At 42.4% G+C, this 17,781-nt stretch overlaps 1 protein-coding gene across 26 annotated transcripts in view; it reads left to right on the top strand.

The window, feature by feature from the left end:
- The window catches only part of MARCHF8 (membrane associated ring-CH-type finger 8), a 120,786-nt gene that overhangs the window by 79,903 nt on the left and 23,102 nt on the right, over window positions 1-17,781 (top strand). For 9 of the 26 annotated variants that reach the window (XM_070569339.1, XM_008524302.2, XM_008524304.2 and 6 more), the window contains one exon: window positions 17,306-17,356. The exons of 3 other annotated variants lie outside the window; for them this stretch is intronic. In XM_070569339.1, the coding sequence (XP_070425440.1) occupies window positions 17,306-17,356 (51 nt within the window). Of the gene's footprint in view, window positions 1-12,722; window positions 12,837-14,332; window positions 14,474-17,305; window positions 17,357-17,781 lie in introns of all 26 variants that reach the window. 14 more of the 26 variants (XM_070569194.1, XM_070569201.1, XM_070569228.1 and 11 more) reach the window with 4 other exon arrangements.

Raw genomic sequence — 17,781 nt, 5'->3', positions numbered from 1 at the left:
TTGACTTTTGCTAGCTTCACTACTATATGCCGTGGAGTTGGTCTTCTTGCATTGATAAAGTTTGGAGATCTATTGGCTTCTGTCACCTGAAGATCCATCTCCCTCACCAGATTTGGGAAGTTCTCAGCCATTATTTCTTTGAATAGGTTTTCTGCCCCTTTCTCCTTCTCTTCTCCCTCTGGTATACCTATAATCCTTACGTTGCATCTCCTAATTGTGTCTGATAATTCTCAGAGAGTTTCTTCATTTCTTTTAAGTCTTGCTTCTCTCTCCTCCTCTGCCTGCAACAATTCTATATTGCCATCTTCCAAATTGCTAATTCTTTCCTCCATATTATCGGCCCTACTGTTCAGAGCATCTAGATTTTTCTTAATCTCCTCTATTGTGTTCTTCATTTCCAATATTTCTGTTTGGTTCTTCTTTATCGTATCAAACTCTTTTGTGACATAGCTCCTGAACTCGTTGAGTTGTCGGTCAGAATTCTCTCTTAACTCAGTGAGTATTTTAATGATGGCTGTTTTGAAGTCATCATCATTTAGGTTATATATCTCATTTTCTTTGGGATTGTTTTCTGTGTATTTGTTACTTTCTTTCTGTTCTGGAGATTTAATGTATTTTTTCATATTGCTTGATGATGTTGATTTGTGCCTCCGCATGGAGATAGAGTTTAGTTGCTCCTTTCACTTGTTTCAGCTGCTGCGGTGGGGGGAGCAGCTGTTTATACTTCACCAACCAGGAACCCTGTCCGTAGTTGCTAACTGGGCCTGGGCCCCTCTTCGTAGCCACAGTGGCCCTTTGGATTCCCTCCTCTGCCGTGGGGGCCGTCACGGGGGGCTTCAGGCTGCAGGGGCCTACTGTTGTTGCCCACCTAGATGCGCTCTCTCCTTGGGGTCTGCAACGGTGTTATGGGCTTTTCCAGCGGCCAGGGGTGGGATCACTTATATTTGTCGCTCCGTTGCTGTCGGCACCCACCAAATCTCACTTGTCCTCTATGGGTCGCAGGAGAGCTATTGGCATCTTCTACAGTCTGTGGTTAGTACACCTAGCTATGCTGCTTTTGCCCTGGGGTCTTCCAGCCTTGTGGCTGGCGGCTGGGTGCCTTCTACTGGTGCTGTGCAGAGGCTTTCCCTAAGGCTTCTGTGAGCCTGTAGGGTTTCCCCCTAGGCTACTAAGCTGGGTCTCTGGAACTCTCTCCAGCCCCAGTCCTCTCCGAGATCTCCGGCAATCCCTAGCCTCACCGGGTGGGCAACGGCAGCTGGGGGTCGCCCCGTCCTCTGGGCTTCTCTCCGGGCCTCTGCCGGGAGCTCTGAATGCTCAGCGTGGCCCCTCTGCTACCGGCAGACAGAGAGTTTTGTCTGCTGCCTGGCGGAGCTCCGGCGCTTCCCCTCCGGGTCGCCGGACCCGCCTTTGAAAGTTCCCCCGCCCCGGTCCTCTCCGAGATCTCCGGCAATCCCTAGTCCCACGGGGCGGGCAACAGCAGCTGGGGGACGCCCCGCCCTCTGGGCTTCTGTCCGAGCCTCTGCCGGGAGCCCTGAATGCTGGGCGTGGCCCCTCTGCTAATGGCAGACAGAGAGTTTTGTCTGCTGCCTGGCGGAGCTCCGGCGCTTCTCCTCCGGGTCGCCGGACCCGCCTTTGAAAGTTCCCCCGCCCCGGTCCTCTCCGAGATCTCCGGCAATCCCTAGTCCCACGGGGCGGGCAACAGCAGCTGGGGGTCGCCCCGCCCTCTGGGCTTCTCTCCAGGCCTCTGCCGGGAGCCCTGAGTGCTCAGCGTGGCCCCTCTGCTACCGGCAGACAGAGAGTTTTGTCTGCTGCCTGGCGGAGCTCCGGCGCTTCCCCACCGGGTCGCCGGATGCGCCTTTGAAAGTTCCCCCGCCCCGGTCCTCTCCGAGATCTCCGGCAATCCCTAGTCCCCCGGGGTGGGCAACGGCAGCTGGGGGTCGCCCCGCCCTCTGGGCTTCTCTCCGGGCCTCTGCCGGGAGCCCTGAGTGCTCAGCGTGGCCCCTCTGCTACTGGCAGACAGAGAGTTTTGTCTGCTGCCTGGCGGAGCTCCGGCGCTTCCCCACCGGGTCGCCGGATGCGCCTTTGAAAGTTCCCCCGCCCCGGTCCTCTCCGAGATCTCCGGCAATCCCTAGTCCCCCGGGGCGGGCAACGGCAGCTGGGGGTCGCCCCGCCCTCTGGGCTTCTCTCCGGGCCTCTGCCGGGAGCCCTGAGTGCTCAGCGTGGCCCCTCTGCTACTGGCAGACAGAGAGTTTTGTCTGCTGCCTGGCGGGGCTCCGGCGCTTCCCCACCGGGTCGCCGGATGCGCCTTTGAAAGTTCCCCCGCCCCGGTCCTCTCCGAGATCTCCGGCAATCCCTAGTCCCCCGGGGCGGGCGTCTCTCTGGGACCCTCCGGGCGCCCCGAGCACCAGGCTGGGTCTCCCCGCCAATGGCGGGGAGAGACTCTCCCCGCGGGCTCAGGTGTGCAACTCCAAAGTTTCCCTCTGCGTTTAGGAGTAATTGCAGGGGGTTTAAGTAGGGTTCTGGTCACCTGTTTCCACCGTCGCTCCTCTGTTGTGTTCTCGCTCCTGCCCTAGATGTGTGTGGATCCTCTGGGGGCGTCCGTTGGAAGAAAGCCGCTTGCGGGTACTAGGCTGCCCGTCGGGGTCGGAGAGTTTTCACCTATTTCCACATCCTCCCGGAGGAAAGTCCGTCCGCCTTCCGATGTATAGTCGCGTGGGTGTCTCAGACGTCCTGAGATGCTGTCTGGATATCCTTTGTCAAGCGATAAGTGTCCAAATAATTGTAGACTCGAAGGGCGAGAGACAAAGAGGACTACTCACGGCGCCATCTTGGAATCCACTCCTAGTACCTTTTCTTTTATAGGATGAAAATATAAATCTTTGTGATTTTTCAGGGCTCTCCAGGAAATCCCAAAGAGAGTTTTAATTTGATCTGAGCTCAGAACAGACAAACAGAAGAGACTAACAAACTAAATTATCTGTAGTCTCTCACCCATTTACCCATTTATAGAAAATATAAAAGTTATAAAAATGGTGAGACCATAAAACCAAATTCCCAATGGAGGACAATATATCGGAGGTAAACAAACCAAAACAAAGTTAGTAGAGAACAAAAGTTCTCTCCCTTCTAAGCAGATCTCAAGTTTCTCAGTCAGGAGATAGATGGATGGATAGATAGATAGATAGATAGATAGATATAGACACACACACTTACATGTGTTTTTTTAAGTGGGAGATGCCCACTAGCCGTATAAATGGAGAGATGAGTACACGTTTGAGTAACTCAGGGAAGAAATCTCAGAGGTGGTAACTAGAGGCCTTATCTTTAAACCTCAAATCATCAGAATATTCTACCTACTATGATGCTGTCTCAGTTTTAAATTTTGATTTTTTTAATGTCATGAGTTTTTTGCATCAATTTTGTTTTTTTAAAAATATAGCATTAAAATACTGTTCATCTTGTTGATTGAGGTTTTTGGCACCCCCTTAAATTTTGTCCTTGAGGCGAGTGAGTCATCAGCCTCACCCTAGTCCCAGCCCTTCTTACTGACTCTCTTTGTTGTAGACTTCTCCATACCCCTGTGTAATTCTTCTTATTCCTTGAAGAATTTAACACCTAATTTGTTGCTCCCTCTAACATTAATCCTGTCATAATTCTTAGAGATTTCTTTATCCTCATAAATAATTTATGCAAAAACCCTGGCATCTCAATGCCTTGATCTTCTCTCCTCCAATGATCTTTTCTTATGTCCAGTGAGGAAATTTGAATAGGATAGAACCATGTGGTTTGAATAGAATGGCTCTTAGAAGATGGCTCTGATTGGCCTAAAGCAATTAATGTTATCCTGTCCTTCAACCAATCGCTTTGGCAAGGAGAAGGGGCAGAATGTTGCTAGGAAACAGAAGTTCCCGGGCTCAGACAGTGGCTAGACCAGATACTGGGCATTAGTTACCAGCCTATGGCATTGATTAGAAACAAATAAATGGATAGCAGTGTAACTGCAGCAGAATTTGGCATCAGAACTGAGGAGTTGTATGTGTGTGGAATTGTGGAATTGACCACATGGATATAAGTGGTGATAGATAGGCAGTCTCTTGTCATAGTGATTGTTTTAGGCCAGTTAGCACCCACCCCTAGAGCTGAGAGTAAGACCCAATACTAATGAAGGGCAAAGCTGAGAAATTCAGGGCTCTTGTGGAAAGGAAAAGGAGAGAATGGATGTTGGAGAGTCTGATTTGTGAAATGGAAACACTGAGGTATGGAGGGAGCCATTGAGGCTGGTCTCTGGCTCTGGGCTGTCAGGTTGTCAGTCCTTGTTATACCACTATGAGACGGTTGGGGGGCTGTCTCCTGTTGTCTTATGTTGGCTCATTTGCCAATCAAAACTGTAGCATTAGAGGACTTGGTAAGAAGACTTCAAGATGTTAGATTACGTTGTGTACAGCTTGCACTCTTCGCTAAGAGCCTATAAAAAAAAGAGAGGAAAACTAATCCTGAAACCTTCTTGTCTGAATGGGAGAGAGAGGGGAAATGTGGCTTTGCTAAGAAAAGTGTCATTTTCTGTAATCTAGGGATCCAGAGCTTTGCAGAACTGGAATAACCAAATTATCTGCTCCAAAGCGAGGTTTGTGCAAAGGCAGGGAGGTATGACTGGGGCCCTGAGAAAGGCTAGCCACCTTCCTCTCCACCCCCACATCTCCTAGGGACCTCTGGTTAGGTCCCCATCTGTCTGAGAGATCAGCAGTCATTTGCATTGTGCACATGACCTGGGGTCCAGGATGAGAGTTCATGAGGCAGTTTTTGATGCCCCTTGCCTGGGGCTGGAAGCAGTTAAATAAGGGCTGTAAGTGTGTGTACAACCTGGCAAATTGATGCCCAGAGACACAAATGCCCAGACTTAAAGATCAGGCTGTCTACTAGTCCAAGGAGTTGAACAGAAGCAAATAAACGTACTGATAAATGGAGGCCCAAAGCTAATGTAAGGCAAAGGTGTCTGGATGAAAGCAAATATCAGTACTTCCTAATACCCTTTTGCAAATATTCCAAATAAAATACAGTTCAACTAGGATTTTTGGGGTACTCTTTCCCCAGTACAGCTCTGTGAGCTAAATGGATTAAGTCCTATTCTACCTTCGGAAATCTTTCCATTATTTTTACAGTTCATTGGATGAAACTGTAAAGTCAGCTATAAAGATGTGGATTTCTTTTAATTCAGTGGGATTTGAATGAATCCCAAAGAATCTAGTACTGTGAGCTTTCTGAAAAGGGTTCCCATGTGCCCGTCCTTAGAGTGGTGCCAGTCCAATGTAAAATGAGAAAAATCAGATCACTAAAATAATTTTTCATTTGGCTTTTAATTGGTACCTTTTTGTTTCTTTTTGGTAATGAAATATCCTTTCTTTTTTGACATGATGATGCTTTTTATTTTTTACTGTCCTAATTTCGCAGAGTAAAAGTTGTCATTCTTATGTACATTTCTGAATGTCTTTTGAAATTTGATTCATCCACAAAATCCAAAAGTCTAGGAGTCACTGATCTAGAGACTATAGTAATGGTATAGTTCTTTAGATTTGCAAAATCCCAGCAGTCTAGCCTGCCAAATACAGGGCCCTGTTCTTCAGTATCCATGACAGATGATTGTCGAGCTCTGCTCGGACATCTGGAGATGGAAAGCTATTACTTAAATAGGCAGTCCTTTACATTTCTTTCTTTTCTTGACATTACTCTTCCTTCTTTTTATGATGCACTTTCTGGACTCTGCATTTCAGATCACAGGCTATGCTCTATTTCCCCCCCATGTATGGTATAATAAAAAAAATAAATATTTGGGGGCCGGCCTTCAGCAGCCCGGGGTTTGTTGGTTCGATTCCTGAGTGCGGACCTATACACTGTTCGTCAAGCCATGCTGTGGTAGGCGTCCCACACAGAAAGTAGAGGAAGATGGACACAGATGTTAGCTCAGGGCCAGTCTTCCTCATCAAAAAAAAGAGGAGAATTGGCAGCAGATGTTAACTCAGGGCTAATCTTCCTTAAAAAATAAATAAAATAAAATAAAATAAATATTTGGTCTTTGTACCCTGTTCCTGGCACAGAACTCCTGAAATTGTTGGAATTTCCTGAGTGATAGGAGTGTCTTTTATTATTTATAACAAGCCCCTTTCACCATACCTAAGTTTATGCTAATGAGGTGACTCTTGGTGGTCTCTTACACAGCTTCAGGATGAGGGCTGGTCCCCAGAAGAACCAACCACATGAATGGAAGATTGGGGCTTTTAGCCTCAGTCCCCCACCTTCAGGGAGTCAAGAGGGGCTGGGGATTGAGTTCAGTCACCAATGACCAATGATTTCATCAGTTGTGACCATATAATGAAACTGATAAAAACCCTCTAAGAACAGGATTCAAGGAGCTTCCCAAGTTGGTGAACACATCCACGTGCCAGGAGGGTGGCACACCCCAACTCCAGAGGGACAGAAGCTTCTGCACTGACGATGTACGTGCATGCGCTCATTAGCACTCACTTCTCAATCTTCCCTTCCCCCAGCCCTTGGCAACCACGAATCTACTTTCTAACTCAGTAGTTTTATTTATTCTGGACATTTCACAGAAATGGAATCATATGATATGTGGCCTTTTGTGTCTGCCTTCTTTCACTTAGCATAATGTTTTCAGAGTTTATCCATGTTGTATCATGTATCAGTACTTCATTACTTTTTATGGCTAAATAGCATTCCATTGTATGGATATACTGCATTTTATTTATCCATTCATCCATTGATGGGCTTTTGGGTGGTTTCTATGTTTTGGATATTTTGGCTTGTGTTTGCATGGTGTATCTTTTTCCACCCCTTTATTTTTAACCTACCTGTATCATTGAAATGAATTTCCTTTAGACAGCATATAATTGGGGCATTAAAAAAAATCAGTTCTGCATATCAGCGTTTATTTGTTGTGTTTGTAATGTGTGCACTTAATGTAATTATTACCATGTTTGACTATTTTGATTTTACTATATCTCTGTATTTCTTTTTTAGGATTTACAAAATACTTTTCAGAGTCTATTTAAAATCAATATTTTGCTACTTCATTTAGAATGTAGAAACTTTACCACAGTATAGAAAATATACCACAACTTTTACTTTCCCCCTTTATGTTATAGTTATCTTATATATTACATGTACGTACTTTGAAAATCCCTCATAGCATGTTGTACTTTTTGCTTTCAACTAGCACATATATTTTAAAGAAATCAAGAGAAGAATAATAGTCAATTGTTCTTATGCAAATACTTAGCCTTTCTGTTGCCCTTCTTTTATTGCTGATATTCCACATTTTCTTCTGGTATCATTTTCCTTCCACATGAAAAACTTCCTTTAAGCTGTTATTTTAGAGTAGACTCTTGACTGTTAATCTTCTTAGTTATTCTTCATTGTCAGTATCTTTATTTCCCCTTTTATTCCTGAAAGATATTTTCACCAGATATCCAATTCTAAGTAGATAGTTCTTTTCTGTTAGCACTTGAAAAATATCATGTTACTTCCTTCTGGCCTCCATGGTTCCTGATGAGCAACCCTCAGTCATTTGATATCATTGTTCCCCTAGATAATGTATTTTTCTCTGGCTGCTTTCAATATTTCTTCTTTGTCTTTAGTTTTTAGCTATTCGATTATGATATGGCTGGGCATGGATTTCTTTTAATTTATCCAGTGTGGAGTTCACTCAGCTTCTTCAATCAAGGTTTATGTCTTTTACCAAACTTGTGAAAATTTTAGTGAATATTTTCTTCAAGTATTTTTGAGCATTGTACTCTTCTTTACTTTTTGGATTCCAGCAACGTGATTGTTAGACTGTTTGTTTTTGCTGCCCAGGTCCCTGAGATTCTGTCCATTTTTTTTTTCTGCTTTTTCTCCCCAGTACATAGTTGTATACTCTAGTTGTGGGTCCTTCTAGTTGTGGCGTGTGGGATGCCGCCTCACCGTGGCCTGACGAGTGTGGTCTGGCCTGTCCATGCCCAGGATCCGAACCTGCAAAACCCTGGGCCACTGAAGGGGAGCGTGCAAACTTAACCACTCAGCCATGGGGCCGGTCCCTGTCCATATTTTTTAGAAATGTTTTTTTATCTGTTGTTTAGTTTTATTTTTCTATCAAGTTCTTGATTCTTTTCTTCTGTCATCTCTCTGCTATAGAGTCCGTTTTCTGGTTTTGTTTCAAGAGTATTGTGATTGCTCATTTGAGTATTTTTATAACGGCTGCTTAAAGTCTTTGCCAGAGCATTTTATTATTGGTGTCATCTTGTTATTGATGTCCCATCCTTTACTTTTAACCGGTTTGTATTTATATATTTAAAATGTTTTTCTTGTTTTCTTATAGGCAGCATGGAGTTATATCTTGCTTTTATATCCAATCTGAAAATTTTTGCCTTTTAATCAGGGTGTTTAAACCATACGTATCACACACACACACGCATTTATATATAAACTTATATTATGAGATAAGTTTACATTCGTATACATTTGTAAAAAATGATACAGAGAGATCTCATGTACCCTTACCTACTATCACACAATGATAGCATCTTACAAAGCTATAGTATGTTGAGTGTTTTTATTAGGAAAGATACTAGATTTTGTTAAATGTATATTCTGTGTGTTGTTTGAATTCAGTTGATCTTGTGTATTACATTGAGTTTCACCTGTTAGTCCAACCTTGCATTCCTGGTATAAATCCCACTTGGTCGTGGTGTGTATCCTTTTTATTGTTGCTTGGTTTGGTTTGCTAGTATTTTGTTGAGAATTCCTGAGTCTATATTTATAAGGAATTTTGGTATGTAATTTTCTGTTCTTGTGATATCTTTGGTTTTGTTTTCAGAGTAATACTGGCCTCATTGAATGAGTTGGAAAGTATCCTCTCCTCTTACTATTTTTTTTTTTTTGGAAGAGGTTATGAGGCATTAGTATTTATTCTTCTTTAATTATTTGGTGGAATTAACCAGTGATGCCATCTGGGCCTGGTCTTTTCTTTGTGGGAAGTTTTTAGATTACTAATTCAACCTAATTGAATTACGAATTTAATTCAATCTAATTACTAATTTCTTCAGAATTTCTTTTTCTTCTTGAGTCACCTTTTGGTAGTTTGTGTCTCTGTGAGAATTTTCCTCTTTTATTATAGTTATCTAATTTCTTGGTATAAAATTGTATTTCCTTATAATTCTCTATTTTTCTATAAAGTTGGTAATACTCTTTTATTACTAATTTTGGTAGAGTTGTGTTTGTTTTTTCATTTGATAAGGCTAGATGAAAGGTTGTTGGGGTTTTTTTGTTTGTTTGTTTTAGATTGGCACCTGAGCTAACAACTGTTGCCAGTCTTCTCTCTTCCTTTTTTCTTCCTCTTCTCCCCAAAGCCCTCCAGTACATGGTTGTATATTCTAGTTATGAGCGCCTCTGGTTGTGCTATCTGGGACTCTGCCTCAGCATGGCCTGACGAGTGGTGCCATGTCCACGCCCAGGATCCCAACCGGTGGAGGGAGTTCTTTGTTTATTTGTTTAGTGACTTGCGTGGACTATGTAGTGAAATCTGTTTTTTTCACAATGTATAGCCTCTGATGATGCTCCTCAGAGGGGAAGCCGTGGGCTCGCACACTCTCAAGCTGGGATGACTGTGTTTTTAGTGGTGCTTTTTTTTGGCTGTCTCTTTCCTTGATCTCTCTGTTAAGCTTTCTTGTCTTTGTTGATTTCACCCTTAGTTTTTAGTGTCCATTAACTGCTAGCTGATTGCTCTGCTGTTCTGGACAATTGTCTTTGGCATAAAATGCCCATGGTCTCATCCAGGTAATTTCAGATCCCTTTGCTGTATTTGTCTTTGAAGCCAGTGTTTGAGATTGCTTCTAACCTTAGGAGGACCTTCTTAGCTGTCTCTGTCCCTGGTTTTCTGTCCTATGTTTCTAGTTGTTTTATGGTTTAGCTTGTTGCTCTCTCCAGTGAAGAGGAGACAGTAAGCCTCCTCTTAATTGCTTACCACTTAAACAACATCATTTTTATTTATTATTATTTTTTTGTGAGGAAGATTGGGCCACCAAAGCAGAGTGCGAGAACTTAACCACTCGGCCACAGGGCCAGCCCTGGTTTTTTTTTTTATTCTTATCAAAGAACCAACTTTTGGTTTTGTTGATTGGCCCTGAGCTGCCAAAGTGGAGCATGGTGAACTTAACCAGGCCGGCCCTAAAACACCCTTATTTTGGACAGTACCCTTAGACTTGAACGTCTACGTACTCTGTTCCAAATAATGTCCGTTTCCTTGGAGAGAGCTTAGGAGCAGTCTGTTCTTTCGGCCTGCCTTTACACTTTGCAGAACCCAAACCTGTGCCTCAGAGCTGGGGGCAGATGCAGAGGCCCGCTTCTTTTGGAGTGACACACCTGCTTTATGAGCAGTATGCTGGCAGGGCAGTAGCCTGTGGTTTTCTTGGCTTGTCTCTCTTGGTATGGGACCTCCATCCTATCAGCAGGGTCGGAAAGCACAATTGGAGCCCTATTACTCTTCGTCTGACGGTCCTGGGGAGAGCGTCTGCCCTGCTAGTAGGTACTGTGCCAAAGAAGAGAGCTCAGACCTACCTCTCAGTCACGTTTGCCCGGCACGTGGCTTCTACAACATGGAGTTGAGGGAGTGGGATGTGTCCCACTTGAGGCCTTCCCCTCTCTGGGAAATGCCCTTCTGTTTGACTGGGAGCTGGGGGAACGGGAGCCATTTTTTCTTGGCTTCATCCGCCCAAAGTGGAGCTTCTGTCAGCCCGAGGTGGGAGAGTGAGGAGGGACTGGGTTATGGCTCAAATGCCACAGATTTTCACCATTCTTACTGAGATGTAGTAGATTTTCCTGAATGAATGTTTCTGTATTTGCTGTGTGCCCTTAGGACAGTTTCTGATGTCTTAGGAGTTGTCTGCCATTTTACTTTTTGTTTTCTCTTTGTTCTCTCTGCCTCCCCCCCACCTTCTCTTTTTCTTGCCTTCCTGTGGGCTACTTGAACACTTTTTAAGAATACCTTTTTGTTTTATCTGTGGTGTTAATGAGTGTCTCTCTTAGAATAGCTTTTTTAGTGCTTGCTTATCATTGGAAGTTTGATTTGAATGTTTTTTATATCCTATGTCTCTTAACTTTCTGAACATTTGGAAGAGAGTTATAACAATATTTTGATGTCCTTTTATGCTAATTTTAACGTGTCAGTTATCATTGACTGTTCTCACTATGGATGGTGTGTTTTCCTTCTTTGCGTATCTGGTGTAAATCATTTCTGCTGCAGCCGGAAGTGCGGTGGTTGGCTCAGGGCAAAACACTCTGTGACTGAGGTGCGCGCTGAACTAGTCACTTTGTTTTAAATGGGATGTAATTTTTATTTGAATGAATGACTGACAGTCAAACTGTAGTTATTCTGACTTGGGTATTTGGCATAGATTTTCTCAAAATTGAATGAATGAGCCGATAATCTTTAACTTCAAGGAAAGCAAGTAACAGTTTTTATTACCAGTGATAACATTTGAGGTTTCTAAGCAAAAATTAGAATTTTGGAAAACTTGTATCCACCACTGTGCGCTTGATAGCTTTTCAGTAATTAAAGTCTCTTCTGATTCAGTTGACGGTCCTATTAATGAGTTTGGCTTTTTTTGATATTGCACAGTGGAATGTGTCAGTCTTGGGAGATTTGCATAGTTCAGTGAGCCAGTAATTTCTAAATGGCCAAGATGTGATGTTATAACGTCATGCCTGCTTAAGAGATCAATTCAAAGTAAAAGATGGGCCAGATGATTTTAATAGAGTATTAAAAGTTTATTAATATCACTTCAGAGTCCACATCACAGCTAATTACTTGTTGAGTTTTTGTATAGTACAAAGAATTATATTCAAGTTGTCTCAAATGGTTATTAAAATTCACATTCCTTTTCTAACCACATAACTGTATAAAGCCAAATTTTCGTCATTTGCTTCAGTCAAAACACATATCAGAAGAGATTGAATGTATGAGAATCCAGCTGTCTTCTACTAATTAGACAATAACCAGCTTTACGAAAATGTAAAACCATGCTGCTCTGATCACTTGCATTTTTTGTTTGGAAAAATATTTATTTTTCATAGAAATGTTATTCATATTAACTAGGTTTATTATTAATTCTAAATGAATTGAGATTCATATTTTTTAAATTGTCTATTTTAATTTCTAATATGGAAAATATCAGTAGATATAACCCACATAAACAAAAGGTTTTGGGAGTCCTCAATAATTTTTTACGTTGTAAAGGAGTCTTGAGACCAAAAAGTTTGAGACTTCTGGTGTATGCTTTTTTTCCTCATGGTCCCAATGTGACTGCTGTACCTCCTGGCATGACATCTGTATTCCAAGGTAGATGAGGGAAGGAAGAATGCTGGAGAAAGGAGCAATGGCTGTATCAGGAATGCACATTGTTTTCCCAGAAAACCTCAAGGTTAATTTTTTTTAGAACTTTCTTACATATCTACCCTTAACTGCAAAATAGTGTGAGAAAGTGAGAACTTTTAGTTGGATCTATTGGTGCTCAGAACAAAGTTGGAGCTATGTTGGTGGGATGGATATTGAGTAGATAGTTAGTAATGTCTGTTACATGTAGGGTTTTTTTGTTTTGTTTTTTTAGTGACTAGTCCTGGTCAGAGTTTCAAGGAAACTCCCATGTGAAGTTCTATTGTTTGATTCCTTTCTGCAGAATCCCAGAAACTTGCTTGGACATCTCCTCATTGTCTTCCTGTTGACGCTTGGCTTCTACTTTCCGGGGCGCGTTTGGTCTCTTTGGGCTCTGCATCTCTGTTCTACCCCTAAGGTACAGTCTGTTGGAGCCACACATGGACTTGCAAAACATCACTGACAGGATTGATTACATTGTGAAATGTCCCTTCTTCAACAGAGCTTATCTTTATCTTTGTGATTTGGTAACTTCTTACATTAACAAAACTTTTCTTTCTCACACCCTCAGTCTTTCCCAGTCTACTTACCAATCTGTTTTCTGATTGATCTATTTGTATTAACTCAATTGTGAGCTCACTGCCATCTTTTACCTGGAAATATACTTTTACAGTAGTCGTGATTTACTTTTTAAAAAATGAGTCATAGCCCTTATGGATTATTCTGGCCCAGGATTTAGAATGAAATTTGCATCTTTAAAGTGTGGTCTGGGAGCCAGCAGCATGGGAGTCACATTCTTACTGGAAATGCAGAATCTCAGTCTGCCTCAGACCTAAACAGTCTGCATTTTAGCAAGATCCCTGAATGATTCAAGGGCACGAAGTTTCAGAAGCACTGGTCTAAGGGAGACAACAAATGAGAAGAGAGCGTGGATCTGTGTTTTGAGGAGCTCTTAAGGTTTTATTTTGCTGAGGAAGATTCACCCTGAGCTAATGTCTATGCCAGTCTTCCTCTATTTTGTATGTGGGTTGCTGCCACAGCATGGCTGCCGCCAGGTGGTGTAGGTCCATGCCTGGGAAGCAAACTTGGACTACTGAAGCAGAGCACGCCCAACTTAACCTCTAGGCTGTGGGGCCGGTCCCAGCTCTCCTGTTTAATGTAGACTGAAAGAGCCCACTGAAGAGACTTGAGAGGAGAGCAAGCTCGGGGAGTGTGTGGTAGCACAGTGTGACACCCCTGATACCTTCTCTGAGGAAGGAGGGTGCAGTGAGGCTTTCATGTCTCCCAGGGCTGCAAGACGGAGGCACCCATTAAGCAGTGACTGAACATATTAAAGGTTGTATGAAAATTATCTGCCAAGGTTTTTCTCACTTGGGCATTGAATCTTAGTTTCAGCTTGAACTGGAATAGAACTCGTTTTCTTTTCTTTTGGTGAGGAAGTCTGGGCCTGAGCTAACATCTGTTGCCAGTCTTCCTCTTTTTGCTTGAGGAAGATTGTCACTGTGTCAGTCTTCCTCTGTTTTGTATGTGGACGCCACCACAGCATGGCTTGATGAGTGGTGCCTAGGTGTGTGCCTGGAATCTGAACCTGCGACCCATGGGCCGCTGAAGCAGAGCACATGAACTTAACCACTATGCCACTGGGCTGGCCCCTGGAACTCTTTTTCTGTTTGGTATTCATAATTCCAGTTCTTGACATTGGTGTTTGGTAAACTTTCCTCCTTCTCCTTCAGAAGCATGCTATTTTGACAGTAGGAGAGAATGGTGTCACCGACTCTACCCTGATGTAATTTTTTTTTTTGAGGAATCTTAGCCCAGAGCTAACGTCTGCCAATCCTCCTCTTTTTTTTTTTTCCTGAGGAAGACTGGCCCTGAGCTAACATCCATGCCCATCTTCCTCTACTTTCTATGTAGGATGCCTACCACAGCATGGCTTGCCAAGTGGTGCCATGTCCGGAACTGGGATCCGAACCAGCGAAGCCCGGGCCGCCGAAGTGGAATGTGTGCACTTAACCACTGTGCCACTGGGCCAGTCCCTACCCTGATATAATTTATGTATGTACTTTTTTATGTAATTCTTCAACTTTTCCCTAGTTGTACATTCCTCATCAAAACACTATTTTGAAGCAGTTCTCTAGTGACATTATCATTGGCACAGACCTAGGAGTCAGATTTTTGTCCACGTTTTCTGCCTGATCCTGTTGTTAGCATATGGTAGCCGCATGGTAAATAAGTACGGAATGAATGAGTAACTGATTTGAATGAACCCTGGGATTTGCTTCCGGAAAGTAGGTCTGTTATAGTGCTGAACTTAGATTTTTCACTAAGTTCAGATAAATGGAGGGATATGTAAGGAAAAAAAACAAAACGTGATCTGTGGGAACTGAATTGTTAATTTCCTGTCAGGTAGTGGAGAAGTGATCCTAAATATCGACAGGCTTCAGGCTTTGAAACGTCTGTACCTTCTGGGGCTAGTCATTTGTTTGATTTTTCCAGTATACAGTATTGAATCGTTCTAATGAAGGAAACAGAGTAAAGGCTTACATCATTACATTTATTTCTCAGGTTCATAAGGTAAAGAGCAACTCTTAGATCTCAGTCTGGATTTATAATGTTGTCAACCTAACAACTAGGCCTCTCCCCACCCCAGTATCCATTCTCTATGGGATAATGAATGTCAGAAAGGTCTAGGATATGAATTTTTGCTGCTCTTAGTACCTCAGAACTTTTCTGTAGATTTCCAGATGGTGTTAAACTGGCCGTTTCTTGTAAGGCAGCAGGTAATATGATAGTGGTTATAATTGGTTTTCTGTACAAATACTCCAAGGCATATGGTACTTTAATTTAGTAGACTAAATTAAAATTTAGTAGTAAATCTCTGTAGATGAGCCTTTAAACCAGGATTCACACCTGTTTTTATCCATAATACATTCTTGACTCGTGAATGAAACTTGAAATGGTAATAGATTTATCTCTTCTGTGAACAGAGGGACTCTCCGTTCCCAGTGAGTCAATTTGTGAATAACATGATTGAATGATGTTCCTAATTAAATTTGGTCTTTTAGAAACAGTCTTTGGTGATAGATTGTCAACACTTTGAGTATACTTTATAATTTTACTCTTTTCCTTTTTAACTATCTAATTGATTTAATTGACTAGCTTAAGACCAAGAAACATTCCATTGAGACTGAACACTCAACACTTAAGAAACTGAACTTTTATTTTCACTCGGAATTATAAAATGAGAGAATATAATAAAAATATTCAAAACACTGCACAAACAACATTGCTATAAAGACAAAGAAGACAACATTGCCAAAACAAGTGCTGGCTGGCAGGCCACCTGGGAGATGTTGAAAACGTTTCTTCATCAGCATTTTAGGGGTATTCGAAAGCCAAGTGTACAGAAGTCAGGGCAGTCTGTAAGTTGGTGGGTTGAGGGGAAGGAGAAAGTAAAACTTCCTGCTGGCTTGCTTTCTTTAAGGAGAGCCGTGGTGGAATGGAATCAACTCTTCTCAAAGGAGTTCTTCACTGACCCACTAGCTCCTTTGTACTTCTCGCTGACCAAAGAATTTTACCAGCTCATTACATCTCAGCCTTCTCTCATCTTCCCCATGGCTATTGCATGGCCTCTGAACTGAATAGAGAATAGATAATCTTTAAAATACAAGTGAGATCATCTCTTCCATTTGTAATAGTTTTTTTACTCATGTGGTTTAGAGCAAGGCTGAATGGATTCAGGGAAAGTTACTTTCTTATATTTAAAACTCAGATTTATGTTTAGAACAGTCACTTTTTGTTAGAAAGTTAAAGCGTGGAAGATTATCGTATTCATTTGCTAGGGCTACCATTAACAAAATACTACAGACTGGGGGCTTAAAACAACAGGAATTTATTTTCTCACAGTTCTAAAGGGAGAAGTCCTAGATCAAGGTGTCAGCAAGTTTGGTTTCTCCTGGCCTCTCTCCTTGATGTAGACGGCCATCTTCTCCGTGTCCTCCCTCTGTGTGTGTCTGTCCTAATCTCCTCTTCTATAAGACACCAGTCATATTGGATTAGGGCCCACCCTAAGGACCTCATTTTAACATAATTGCCTTAAAGACCCCATGTCCAAATGTAGTCCCATTCTGAGTCCTGAGCATTGGGACTTTAGTGTATGAATTCTGGGGGGACACAATTCAGTCTGTGACAATTATGTGTCAAAGAGGTCAACTTAAAAGCAGAGAGACCAGGTGGGACGTCATTCAAGAATTCCATGTAAGAAATGAAGAGAAGCTGAACTAAGGCATTGATGGTAGAAATGGAGATGAGATTTGACGTTGAGAGACATTAAGAAGGAAGAATCTGATACAAGACTTTGTAACCGAAGGTGGAAGGATGTGAGAGGGAGGAGGCTGGCATGACTCTCAGATTTCTCTGATCCAGGAGGAGAAACAGGCTCAGGGAGTAGATGTGAGCTGTGTGATGTCCCTGCTGCCTACGCACCACTGTGCAGCCAGACGACCTGGGTGGGGTCAGCTGTCCTGTTTTCTTCTTCCCCATCCTTCAGTGGCTGCTCACAGCGTGGACCACACCACATATAACTGAACATGCAATTTCTCCCCTCTGAACCTCCGCTTAAACGTGTCTTAAAACACTTTTTACCCTCTTATTTTTACACTTAATTCCAAATTCCTATTCTCTTCTTGTTAAGTTCCTCTAGGGCAAAAACTATTGTATTCATCTTTGCCAAATTCTCCAGTATCTAATAGCTGGCCCAGTACATAGTAGTTTGTGCTCAGCAAATTCTAGTTGACAGAATGATTTGTCACTAGGATTGTTATCAACTACTTCTTTGCACATTTTAAGTAAAACTTGATACTTAACACCTGCTTGGTTTTCTTACAGAATGAGAAGACTTTGGGACATTCCATGAGTCATTCAAGTAACATTTCTAAGGTAGAGTGCCACTGAAATATGTTAGTTTTGTAGCTTGGGGTTTTTATATTCTCATACCTTGCATGTGTTTGTACTCTTCTATTTTAAAGACATATAGTTCATGATATACTTCTTTAATCTGCTCTGGGACCCTACAATGAGGTGAATGGCAGTTATGTTTTTCTAGTGAGGCAACACTGAGTGCACGTTGAGGGTGTGACTAATAGGATAAAACCCCGTTTCTTCCAGTAGAAATAATTTACTTTCAGATAAAAAAATCTCAGAAGTCACCAGAGAATCTGTCACCTCAATTAGGAATTTGACTGATGGTAACAGAAAGCCAACTCTGGTGACTTAAATAATTATGGATTTATGTGGTCCTGATGACAAGATGTCTGGAGGGAGGTGGTCCAAGGCTGATGCTCACAGATGTTGCCAGGGCCCCA

This window comes from Equus przewalskii, chromosome 1 (assembly GCF_037783145.1).
Source record: "Equus przewalskii isolate Varuska chromosome 1, EquPr2, whole genome shotgun sequence".
NCBI classification, from domain to species: domain Eukaryota; kingdom Metazoa; phylum Chordata; class Mammalia; order Perissodactyla; family Equidae; genus Equus; species Equus przewalskii.
This window is presented reverse-complemented; position numbering and strand designations above follow the sequence as displayed.